Raw genomic sequence first — 13,484 nt, forward strand, 5'->3', positions numbered from 1 at the left:
TATTCTTATGTTTGATAACTGACTAAACACAGACCTCGGAAGAAAGCTTAGAATATAATCTAACAATAGATAACCGAATTCGCCCGGAAAGATACGAAATATCCCGACCAAACCCATTTTAGAAACAGCTGTTTTGAACGACGCATCAACACCTGTCATTCATAATAGAGGTTCGGATGTCGACGCATCAATGGCTATGACATGGAGGGTTAAATGATTATTAATGTCCACTTTCCAAACATAAATTGTTTTATAGGAATTCTTTATAGAAGCCAGTATTGCTTATCATATCTTGATGATTAATCCTAATTTTTTAAAACCTTGTCTTTTTGACTCGCAGAATGCAGAAGTGGAACAGAATGGTGTGGCTTCAGACAGCGAGATGGAAGAGTTTGTGCGAGACCTGAAGAGTCAGGTGGAGATCTTTGTGAACCGGATGAAGAGTAACTCTTCACGTGGCCGAAGCATCGCGAATGACTCGTCAGTGCAGAAGCTCTTCATGAACATCACAGCAATGCACTCAAAACTGCTACATTATATTCAGCAACAAGATGATAGCAGAGGTGAGATGCTTGTAGTCAGTGAGGCTTGGTACCTGATTATTTAGTTTGTACATACTTGATTTAAATTTCCATGCTGACTGTATGATCAGTTTCACCAAATTAAAAATGCATTTTAATGTTGTTTTGGGGAAATCTATGTGTAGTTTTGAGTAAATATTCAAAGGATGTCAAAATATGATAAACATTTACTAATGTACTAACATAAAACATATTAGCAGGAAGGTTTTTAAAATTATCCAAAAGAAGTAAAAACCTTCTGGAGTATATTACCAGAGTTATTGAGGTTGAGTGGTAGAGAGGGCTAAATAGCCCTAACTCCGCCTCTTAAATAAAGGCATATTTCATTTCGTTTCATTTTATATTAAGCATCAAAATTTAGTGCTTTCTTTTTTTAAATGTACTTAAAGTGATAAACTAATTCTGTATTGTGCATTCAGTGTACTACGAGGGTCTGCAGGATAAGCTGGTACAGGTCAAGGATGCACGTGCTGCACTTGATGCACTCAGAGACGAGCACCGAGAGAAACTACGACGTGAGGCCGAAATGGCCGAAAGACAGCGACAACACCAGATGGCACAGAAACTGGATATTATGCGCAAGAAGAAGCAGGAATATCTCCAGGTAATGGTTTTCTAACAGAAATCAAAACTTACTAGAGGTATGAAAATACTACAAAATTTGAGTTGTATTAAGTCATTAGTACAAAAGTCAAGTCGCATCAATAACTCAAAACTTGGAGAATATTACTGGAATCGGTTATCAAATTTGACATAGAGTTTGATATTATCGATTATTCAATCCGTTTTTGAGCCTTAGAAGAGAAAATTTTTGTATACAAGCATCAAAGAATGCTCCTAAACAAAACATGAAATAAATACAAAAATTAACATCACTTGAACTAAAACGGTTTATTTAACCCTAGAGTAGACGGGCTGGGTCTGTGAGACCCAGGCGGTTTTGTTTTGTTCAGAGCTTCAAGGTCAAAGTGACTTACGGTGGCGAGACTCCGTGTAGCTTTCCAAAACACTCCACATAGTGCTCTGCCGTAATTGTTTTTGTTTCCCACGTCTCAGTCTTTGCATAGTAAGTGATTGATTACGTTTTGGGTCTGGTAAGCCCAGCCCGTCTGTTGGCGTCACGTTTTTACAGATATTTCGAATTATTCTTATTTTATTTCATCGCCTATTTTACATCGGAAAAGTGTTTATATACGATTGTTTTTTATTGTAATGAAGTTTTAGACCATTTAAATAAATATGGCTAATAGACATATTGACAGAAGCAGTGAAATTGACAGACTATTGTTACGAGACAGTGAGAGTGAATCTGATAACGCTGATCCAAACTTATACAGTGACCATGATACAGAAAGTGAATTCGATTTGGATGAAGTTTGTGAAGCAGGACAACATGAAGAGGAAAGTGACAGGAAGGGACGGTCACTCTTACAACCTTACATGTCACTTCGGGCACAACAAGGCAACTTACCTAGGGAAATTCGAGCCTTAGCTGCAAAATTCCTATTCCTGCAAAAGAAACCCTTGAACCAGGAAAACAAGGCAGGTGCTCTTTGTGCAAAGACAGCAAAACCAAATATTTTTGTAAGCAGTGTAAAGCGTGGCTGTGCTTGTCTCACGCGGAGCTGCTGTGCCGGGATTGCGCTGAGTAGATCTAAAAGATAAGGATACAACCGACACCTACAGCTTGTATCTATGATTGTGAAAGTAATTTAGTATTTTTTCCCCCTTCTTAAGTTAGTTATAGTGATAAAATGATAGGTTTTATTGTGTAAATATCTATTTGTAGAGTAAGAACAGTACTTGTCTTCATTTTGCTTTTCTGTATACGGAAATGTACATTTGCAAAAGTAGATTTTTTACGCCTATATAATAAGAAATCGGTTTTATTTCAGAAAGATTTTACATTTTTATTTATTATTTAGGTCTTTCTTATTTCAAAAAATATGTATAGTTTAATTTTTATATACACATCATGGTAAGGATAACGTGTTTTTTAAAACATTTAATATTTTAAGTAAATTTGTAAGATCTAATTAGCTATTTTTTATAAAAGCTCTTCATTAAATTACGACATTAAAACTAGCCAATACTAATACAGTCATGCCTGTATTTTAATGTAAAAATAAATTTGTATTAATAAACTGGTTAAAACATATTTTGTTTCATTGTTTTTATTTGGGTCTGTCAGACCCAGCCCGTCTTGATACGTAACTTTTTTTGCCCGTCTACTCTAGGGTTAATTTAAATACATGGCCCAGAGCTTAACCATCTGTCTCTTTATCTATCTTAAGGTGAAAGAAGTGGTCTGATACGAGACAACTGAAGACATAAGCTGATTTGACAATTACTGAAACAGCTGTTTAGAAAAAAAATTTTTTGTTTACCTTATTTACAAGATTTATAGTTTGTTTCAATTGGTTTCATTTTGTTTTGAAATAAATAAGGACTACCTTTATCAATTTTAAAGTGGGTATTAGACTAATGACTTTCCCACAGCTATATGTTTACTTAATTCTTAGAAACACCAAAATCAACATTTATCGCAATAACTTATTTGCAGATTTTTTATGTTTTAATCACTTTATAGCCAGAGCATTATAAAAAAAAATTTATCTGAAAAAAGCTAGAGATTTCCCTTAAGGTTCTGCTGAAAATGCCAAGTCTATTTCAGCGATTTTGTGTAACATTTTACTGAAATATCCATAAAATTAAAACAATTTTAGATAGGCTCTTAATTTTTTTTTTAATTTTCTTTACAGATTGATTAAAAAGTTTGATTAAAAACACATAAAACATGTTAATTTGTTTTATTAAAAAAACCCAAATGGTACTTACCAAAACATTTTTTCCAGTTTTTTATGCAAAATAGCACTTGAAAAGTATGTTTCCACAAAAAGAACTGATACTACTATGTATAACAACTAAAATTGTACACATATACACATGAGATTCGAACAGAGTTTATAAAGTACCCAGGCTATCACTGAGTTCTGAATAAGTAAAACTTAATTTAGAATATGTTAGCAGAAAAATAATTTTCCTTCATATAAATTATAAAAAAAATCTTACATTTAAATGGAATTTAATTTTAAAATTAAAAAACATTACAGTACTTACAAAATATATTTTTTAGTTTCACATAAGAAATAGCACTTTGAAACATTATTCCACTATAAAACACAATATCAATTCAAAGATAAAATTAACCAACATACAAACATGAAAAGGTTTAATTAATATTTTAAAAACTGTATAAGTTATGTTGCTTTTAAGAAAGCAACATTTTCAATTGTTGTGTTGTTTTACATTAAATTTAAACTAAACATCTAATTAATCTTACAAAATTGCTATAAATATTTTTTCTTGTAGTTTGGTTCATTCAGATTGTTTATATACCAAAAAATGTATAATAAAAAAAAATATCATGGTAGAATTTTTACCACAAATATCTGTATATACCGATATCAGTAGTTTTTGCAACATCCATATATATGGACATTGGCACTAAAAGGGCTTACTGTACTCCAAAATATTTTTTCTGAAAGAAGAAAAACTTCAAATCGTAGAAGAAATCTAAATCAACGTTCACTTACTTTACTTGTACACAAGGGAAACAGAATTGTGAAATTTTATATCCCATCACTTATTCTCCCCTTTCCCAGCCATATTTTTAATGATTCTCACTCTTATCAATATGCTGTAATTGATTCCACAAGATAAGGATTATACTAAAGGGTTAGAGAGATCAAATGCAACCGAACCAACAAAGAGAAAGTAGCCTATTAAGTTGAAATGCATGGGTAGTATAAACATGTTCTATATTATTATAACAGTGTTCACGAAATGTTGTAAAAACTTTATTTTAATAAGTAAATAGAAAGAGAAAATTAGAATAAACTTTTTTACACAGAACTTAACTTGTTAATATAAGAGCACCTGCCATATATCTTTTCTAATACCCAATTTTCATACAACTATCACTAATTATACACAGATACTCCAACAAAAACTGATGTCCTGCAGTCTCATGTGTTGGCAAAGTTGAATTAACTGTAAACTCACGTACATAGATGATAGCAGTTGAGATGGGTCATGTGCAAGTCAACTTTTATTTTTAATCTGCCACACTAAGCCAAGATTATTGGATTTAATTTTGTCTTTTTTGTTTGATCTAAGTTTTCTTTTAAATTTTCCTTGAGTTACCTAAAATTTCCTGTGAGAAACACTCACGTGATCTGACATGTTATGCACTCATGTATTCTGGCAGTTTCTTTTTGAAGCTGCAAAACTATACAAATATTAAGATTACATTAGCTGTAACCCAGAGACTTGTATAAGGGAACAAAATGGGTGAAAGTAAAAATATTTTATGCACTCTTTGAGAAAACATTGTGTATTGTATAAACAAGCCAGAAAATATGCAGTTAATGTGCATTCTAAGGCACTTATTACATCTAGTTTTCTCTAATACATCTACTAACACTGCCTTCACTGACACACTCAATAGACATTGTGGGCTTGTTGCAGTATCAGAGACAGTTGACCCTACAGCGCATCCAGGAGCAAGAGAGGGAGATGCAAGTGCGACAGGAGCAACAGAAACAACAGTATTTGATGGGCTCGCAGTACGGCTACCTTCCTTCAGGTCAGTGTCTTTTTTTCAATATGGCTTCTTATGATACAACATGATTGTGGTCAAAAAAGGTTATTAACAATTTGAGTACCTTATTTACTCACCAGTATAAAACTTGCCTCAAATGAATATATATATTTTTTGTCTTTTGTACCTGCCTGTCCCGGAAACTATTTGTAAATAGCTTATGTGTTTAAAATTTTAATCCTTAGATTGCAATTTCAAATCTGAGAAGGTCGGAAATTAAAAGAGAACAGAAACTGAAGGAAATTGTAGATGATGGTTATTGTCTTAAACCTGTTACTGCATTTAAAGTGGACAGTAACATTGATTACAAATGCTGATAGTCCTACATCTTTGTAGTGGTTGTGGGTTAATTGAGAGAGATTAACATTAAAACGATATAATATTTTTACACAGTAATAAACCAATTTTTTTTCTATTTATGGAAAAAGCCTATTTAACTTACAAAGTTAAATGCATCCTAGGCTTCGGGTCAGCATGGAAGCCTTCATGTTCACCCTATAGAGAGAGGAATAGGGGGAAAAATAGATTATTAACTTAAAACTTCTTTATTGACACATTAGAACGGAATGGCCACCCGACCGGGAATAAGCCAGGAATTTAACGGACCAGGAATAAGCCGGGAATCTTCCTGAGAACCGGGAAAATTTCAAAAACAGTTTTTCCGTCTCCAAGAACTTATAAAACCAAGACATAACTTGACAGGTCCTTGAATCAAGAACTGTTTAATCTTGAAACATTGTATTTTACGCCACATGGATCGTGAAATAGTGAATAAAGATCGATATATGTTCGCAAGCTACATCGTTTTAACTTCAGTACTAAACGAGTGGTACACATAAAGCGGTAGTGACCGTGATACAAACGGGTTTTTTATATTTAAATATAATTCAGTCATCGAAGTGGGGTCTCCGGACGATGTTGTCCAACTTTTATTCTTGAGTGAAATTAGTATTTCGACAAGATGTTAGAAATTTGTTATTTTAGAAAATTCTATTAGATAGAAAGCATAGGCTTAAAATATACAGTATTTCCCCTATAAACAGGATTAATAGTTCGGTTTGTTGAATAATATGATATGTTTGATGGTTTTATAAGAGGTGCAGCCTGGCTTTTTGAGTACAACAGAATTGCAGTTGGATTTTTACCAGGCCTGAGCAGATACCTTATGAAGAAGAAATTAGTGGGTAAAATGTTATGGGGTTGAGATGTTTAGCCAACATATTTGTGTGGCAACCCCATCTTCAATTGAAGTCTAAATGAATCCCTAGAAACGTAGTGCAGAGTGAACTGTTAAGGGTGAGTGTTTTCAAACTAAAGTGCTTTGGAATATTTAGAGTTTTTGGGAGTGAAATTCTATGAGATTAGTTTTTGAGATATTAAGAAACAGTTTTTTCGTGTTGAACCACTCCAGAAGACGGGACGAAGTTACATCATAGTTCTGGGTAAGGTATTGATAATCACTATCATTGAAAATCAAATGGTGTCATCTGCAAAGAGGGTTACAGAGAGTGCTTCATTATTCACTATGTTATAAATAAAATTAGGAAGATCGTTGATATAAAGTAGAAGCAAAAGTAGTCCCAGCCCTGAAGTACCCCTTTTGTTCTGTCAAAATTTGAACTTGGAAGTCCATTAATAAAGTCATGCAGGAAGGTAGGAATTACCAGTCATGCAGGAAATCCAAAAGAAGGAAGTCATACCAACCAAGAGGACTTTTCTTTACTAACCTCAAATGACTTTGCTCAGGTTTGTAGCCTTAAAATAACAAAAACAATCCTGGAGGGGGTTAATGCTTTTCCTATATTCAAATTAACTTGGATGCAATGGAAAAGTCTATTTTATTTTTATATTTTTGCTGAAATTAAAGGGCTCAGAGAGGAAAACGTTTTAAAAAAAGAAGTTAATCACTCTAGAAGAAAACATCAACAGAATCAAAGTATTTTAAAGCTTGAAGTGGATATTGCTGAAATTCCTCTGTGTGGGTGTCAATTTTGAGATTCAGTGCAATGGAGGTTCCAGAAATAAAAATTTAGTAGAAACTGTATACAAAGTAACAGAATCTATAGATGTACCTTACGAGAACATAATACACAATGAACATTGTCTATAGCAGTGAAAGGATGGAAAGCCGCCTTCTTTACTCATTTTGTTTTTCTCTATGGCATCTATAGATGCATGATTAGAAGCCAAGAAGAATATGAAAACTGAAGGACTTTATTTTTATATCCATTTTACCATATCTTGCTCAGATACGCTAAAAAGAAAAAAGCCAAGTTATATAATTTTGTCTTTGTATGATATCAGGGTGGCAAAGTGAAGTAGAAAGACGGAGAGAGGTAATAGTGTTATAGTGATTTAAAATAGAGATGATTTAAAGAAATTAAGTCCTTAAACAGTATGACATGTCTAGAAATATTTTTTTAGTTTTTATTTCATAATAATTATTTGTTAGTCTTGTTGAATTATTTCTCAAAGTTTATATTTATTTACTTTTTGTTATTTCACAGTTTATTGTAGCTTGACAGATTTGTTCTTTGCTTCAGTTATTGTTTTTTGGTTTATTTTTATTAATTATTGTGTTTATTAGGTTTCTATTGTGTTTATAATTGATAACAAATTAACAGATAACTTTAATTATATTAGCATTAAAGTTCAATGATATTAGTCATTATTTCCTGGCAGATAAAATGATTTTAGTGACTGGTTTTATATCTACTAATAGTTCACCAGGAAAAGATAATTTGAATGTAATGTATTTAAATATTATATCATTGAAAAATATTGGGATGATCCACAAATTGAGCTAAACTTAACTTAAATATAAAAATATTTGGTGTTATAAAGCTGTATAAAATTGTTGTTAATGAACTTGAAGTAGCTTCTTGTGGGCTTGGTCATGTAGGAGATGAAAGAATATACAAGTTAAAGAGATGGCACATAGATCCTACCCTGCCCGCCAATCCTGTCTTATTTCTGTATTACTTGTCATAGTAGTTAGACATTAAGTGCATTGTGTTGAGATTATATTTATTTTATTATTTCGATCATAATGGATTTGTCATCCTCCTTGGACGAAGAACTGATAGCTTTTTGTCGGCATTCTGGAAGAAAACATAAACATATGTTGAATCAACAAGATAAATTTGAAAAGTGAGAAATGTGAAGAGTACGGGACTCTTTTCCCGATCTTGTGCATGACAAAGAAATTTATTTTTTGTTATTTTGTTGTTATTGTTATTTTTCAGAAAAAGTCCTCAAAAGATTTTTTTAAACTCATTAATCTTCTGCCTCTTCAGAAGATAAATACAAATTGGATACCCTGCATTTTCCCAAATGAGTGGGTGGATTCAAGTCTTTTTCTTTACTGATCAACTTACACAATTTGTTAACAGTGGTCTTTCTAATTTAAATCTCATGGTATCTTTTATTATTCGATTGGCATCCTACTGTACAAACATTAATCATTCATATGGGTTGGAAATAGATTACATCAAAGCTACAAAATCGCATAAGCCATCACTTATTAGTGCTCATCCCCTTCAAAAAATAATGTGAAATATAACTAAATGCTAATGTTATCCTTATTGGAATAGCTTTATCAAAAATGTTACACTATAACTACATTAAAAATGTTAAGACTAGTTTTAATGTATTACTCAATCACATTAACACTAGTGTTCAAAAGATAAAAATGAGAGAAAAATTCAAACCATATTATGTTTGTACATTGAAGTATAGAAAACCTGAACAAAAATTACCATTTAATTGTTTTCAATTTACTGTGTAAAAACGATACAAATCTAAGTAAATTACATACATAATATTGTTATTTACATGTAGATTAAACATGATGATGTTGTGTTAGCCAAAGTAGATGTTTTCTTGAAATTGCAAGCTTTTTGGAAAATAAGTAGTAACTAAAACAAAATTTAGTTATCTGGCCAAAGACTATCGAGTTTGTTTTAAACATCATGTTTGAACATACATGTGATGAGTTAAAAATGTTATACTAATCCTATGTAAAAGACCAAGAAAATGCAAATAATATTTATATAAAATACATATTATTTAAATAAATATAAATAAACAACACTACCCATTACTAAAATTGCATTTTATTTGTTACAGGTGAACTCTATAAATTTCATATTAATAGTTTTAATATTACTATTAAATGAGAAAATAGTACTTTATAAGTATAAAATACTTATTTAATTACTTTTTAGTATTGTTTTATAATTAGAATAAAGGTTCACTGAGACTGATAAATGCAAGTGAATACTTCTTTCAACTATTTTAATTTGTTATAACACAAAAAGAGGATATCTATTGACATACTGATTAAGATCGTAACTGGTGATGAGACTTGTATATCTTGCATGAATCCTATTTCAAAATAGCAGTGATTGATGTGTGTCATACCTCAGCTAACTAAACAAGCCAAAGAAAAGCCAGTTAGTCATCTCTTATCGGTGAGGTAAGTAAATAGGACGCTATTAATTCTGAATCCTACTGTGAAGAAACTTTAATCAACCTCGGACAACCAGTGAAAAACGTGCTCTGCTTTATTTATTATGTGTTTTGTGTTTTTGTATGATAATCCTTGTTTACATTCTTTCAGGTAAACACAAAATCTGGATACCAAGTATAATAGTTATCTATTTTCTTACAGATAAAAATGTGTCATTTCCAGTTTTTAAAAACACATTTTTGTTGTTTTTGCAAATGTATGCACCGTACCTATATTTGTAAGATATTTTATTCTGACAGAATTTTTGTAACATATCAAGAAATTTGATTAAGAAGAAACTTTAATCAACCTCGGACAACCAGTGAAAAACGTGCTCTGCTTTATTTATTATGTGTTTTGTGTTTTTGTATGATAATCCTTGTTTACATTCTTTCAGGTAAACACAAAATCTGGATACCAAGTGTAATAGTTATCTATTTTCTTACAGATAAAAATGTGTCATTTCCAGTTTTTAAAAACACATTTTTGTTGTTTTTGTAAATGTATGCACCGTACCTATATTTGTAAGATATTTTATTCTGACAGAATTTTTGTAACAGGTGGATACGACAGTCTACCCCCAGTTGGTTATGGATTGCCTTCTGCCTCTGTACCACCAGGGTTTTCCCACTACCCTCCCATGGCTCAAGGTATCTTTTCTATTTTAATATTAAAATTATTGTTAATTAGTAATAACATTTTTTAGTTAAAATAATACACTCCTGGACAAAAGTATCGCATACCCCCTTATTTCTTAAGATTTGGATACTAAATCACTGTTAATTCAAAGCTTGTGTTGATATTTTGACTTAAATATGTGAAATATGAATAAGGGGTTTAAAAAATACAGATCATAGGAAATAATGTATGTTATTTTATCATTGAGTAAGAGAGGTAAGAAAATCAAAATTAAGCACAAATTCTAAACAAAATTAAAAAGTAGTAAAGCGCACCTCAGAACAAGGATAATTGAAAGGCTGTTTTCTCAGTATCTTGTATTTCTCCCTCTCGCATTTATGACAGCCAGCATACCTCCCATTCCTTCAATGAGATATTGGAGCCGATGTTAAGGGACGTTGTTCCATTCTTCTGTTACGACGGCTTCCATTTGAGCCATGTGCTAGGTGCTGGCTGTCGGGTACGAACATGCCATGCTCTAGTGGATTAAGGTTAGTACTTCTGGCTGGCCACTCCATTATGTCATGGAGGTAGTCCGTTACAATCTGAGCACTGTGTGGACGTGCATTGTTGTGCATGAAGTATCACCAACAAAGGAGGCGTATGGAATCATATGTTGTTCCACATATGAATGTCTACCACATACGTTATGAGTATTTACAGCTGCTCTACGTAAACTCACCAATTCTGTGCAAGCCTCAAAAGAAAATCCACCCCAAAACTTAATAGACAAACCTCCAAAAGGCTCTCTTGTTGATATACAGGCTTCAGAAAACCTTTCTCCTTCATGTCGCTAGAAACGTTGACGCCCATCAGGACCAAACAGATTTACTCTGGTCTCGTCTATAAAAAGTACACGCTTGTAATCTTGCAATGTACAATGCCGATGTTCTCGAGCAAATTGTAGGCGAGCTCTTCGATGATTTCTGGTGAGTCTTCGGCCTGTAGCAGGTCTCCTACTTCCTAAATTAGATTCCCGAAGATGGCAACAAATGGTTCAAGCAGAAATATTGAGACAACTTACATTTCTGGCTAATGCCTGTAGATCAGAACTTTTAATGGCCCGATTTCTCAAAGTACTAAGTCTCAGAAACTGATCATCCCTTCGGTTTGTAGCTTTGGGATGGCCTTGCCCATGCTTCCTACAATCAGAACCAGTGTCACGGAATTGAGAGACTGCCTACTAACTGTGGAGCGATGTAAACCTACCCGCCTGGTAACTGCACTATAAGAAAGTCCAGCTTCCATCAAAGCCCTCACTCTGATGGACTCGGATACAGTTAAAAACCGATGCTGATCCATAATCACAGAAAACTAAACACTTCGCACAACCATTGAATAAAAATTACTGAGAAGGCCTCCCTTATGAGGCCGAAAATAGAGATTGGATAAGCTGGACACAGGAGTATTTGATAAAGGGTAATATTCCCCAGTGACTGGTTTTGGTTTTATTTTGGTTGAATGTTATTTCCTTATCTCTTATCTGTTGTTCTTAGAAGCTACAATAAACAACTGAAAGCAAACCAATACTGTATTTTTGTTTTTATGGTTTTATTTGCTAAAATATAAAGGCGTGCGTTAATTTTGACCAGAAGTTTATTAATAATGTTAACAAAATTTTAAAACCAAATTTTGTATCAAATTTGTAATTTTATTTGTGTAGGAATGCCCCCAATGATGATGCCCCCACAAGGTTACATGCCGGCCCCTCCAGTCTCGTCAGGACCTCCTGGCTCCATGGTGAGACCTGTCATCATGGGACCAATGGGCCCTATGCCAACACAATCCATGCCTCCACCACAGATGATGGGTCAAATGCCTCCGAACACTTCTCCTGCCCATGGTCCTCCAGGACAAAGCCATATGACTGGCCCTCAAAGTCAGATTCCTCCGGTTCAGATGGGAGTTCCCCCCGGTCAAATGACAGGTCCACAAGGTCAAGTTCTCGGTCCTCAAGGACCGATGGGTCAGCCCCAGTTGCCCCAAGGCGCGGTGCCCAATCAATCACAAAACCACATGCCTCAGCCAAATCAGAATCACGTACCTCAGATGCCACCGCAGCAAGTGGGCTCACAGCATCAGATGATTCCTGGAGCGCCTGTGAGTCCAACATCAAATGTTCCGATACAGCACACAATGATGGCACCGATGGGGCCTCCGATGAGTCAACCCTATCAACAGCAACCGCCACCACAGCAAGAGCAAACTGCCGAACTTATCAGTTTTGACTAAATTAAATTTTCATCAACTATTACCATTCCTGTAGCTTATAAAAAGTATCGTTCTGCTTGTCAAATTTTTTCTTGTAATAAACATGGCTTGATAAATATTTATTATCTATTTAAACAAAAACTACTACTAATATAAAGGGGTACTCTCAATATATATTCTTTGTTTTGTATGGGGCAACATTATTGTAACAAGTAGGAAAATAAGTAACTTGTATTTTGCTTGTTGTCTAGTTAGGCAATTTTATTTATAGTACTGTTTATTTTGCATGATGGAAATATATTATTTAAATCTTAAAGTGCTATGATCATTTTCCCTTAACCAATTAATTTGTATTATTAGTAGTCATATACAATTTTTTATTTGCATAGTAAAAGTCAATTAAATCAATTACTTTATTTGTGTGTTGGAAGTCAACATGAGAAATAAATCTCTTGTTATAAATCACTCAGGAGTATTATTTTGGTGGTGAGGTGATTTTGATTGTGGTGATCGATCACAAGTCAATTCCAGTAGTACCAGTAATGTACTTAAGAGCTGGCTTTACTGGTGGTCATCTCGATTGTAGACCAATAGGAACAATTTTAATTTCATGCACTTTTACAAACTTATTTTTTATTTGTACAATTATAAGAAATAGATATCAAAGTTTAAAAATATATTACACACTTAAACACTTTTAATCTTTTCAATATTTTAGTAGGATATTCAGAAAAGATTCCCAACTATTTTATATTTCATTGTTTAAATAATCAAGAAGTGTATATTTTACAAAATTAAAAAGTGTCTACACATATTGAATCTATCTTTAACCCTTTTAACT

General features: G+C 33.1%; 1 protein-coding gene across 5 annotated transcripts in view; it reads left to right on the top strand.

The window, feature by feature from the left end:
• Positions 1-12,959, top strand: part of LOC124354339 (hepatocyte growth factor-regulated tyrosine kinase substrate) — a 72,249-nt gene extending 59,290 nt beyond the window's left edge. For all 5 annotated transcript variants that reach the window (XM_046804711.1, XM_046804710.1, XM_046804712.1 and 2 more), the window contains 5 exons: positions 341-563; positions 1,001-1,185; positions 5,112-5,229; positions 10,315-10,404; positions 12,096-12,959. In XM_046804711.1, the coding sequence (XP_046660667.1) occupies positions 341-563; positions 1,001-1,185; positions 5,112-5,229; positions 10,315-10,404; positions 12,096-12,664 (1,185 nt within the window). In that variant the 3' untranslated portion in view covers positions 12,665-12,959. The remainder of the gene's footprint in view (positions 1-340; positions 564-1,000; positions 1,186-5,111; positions 5,230-10,314; positions 10,405-12,095) is intronic.
• The last annotated feature ends 525 nt before the right edge of the window (positions 12,960-13,484 follow it).

This window comes from Homalodisca vitripennis, chromosome 2 (assembly GCF_021130785.1).
Source record: "Homalodisca vitripennis isolate AUS2020 chromosome 2, UT_GWSS_2.1, whole genome shotgun sequence".
In the NCBI taxonomy this organism is placed as follows: Eukaryota; Metazoa; Arthropoda; class Insecta; order Hemiptera; family Cicadellidae; genus Homalodisca; species Homalodisca vitripennis.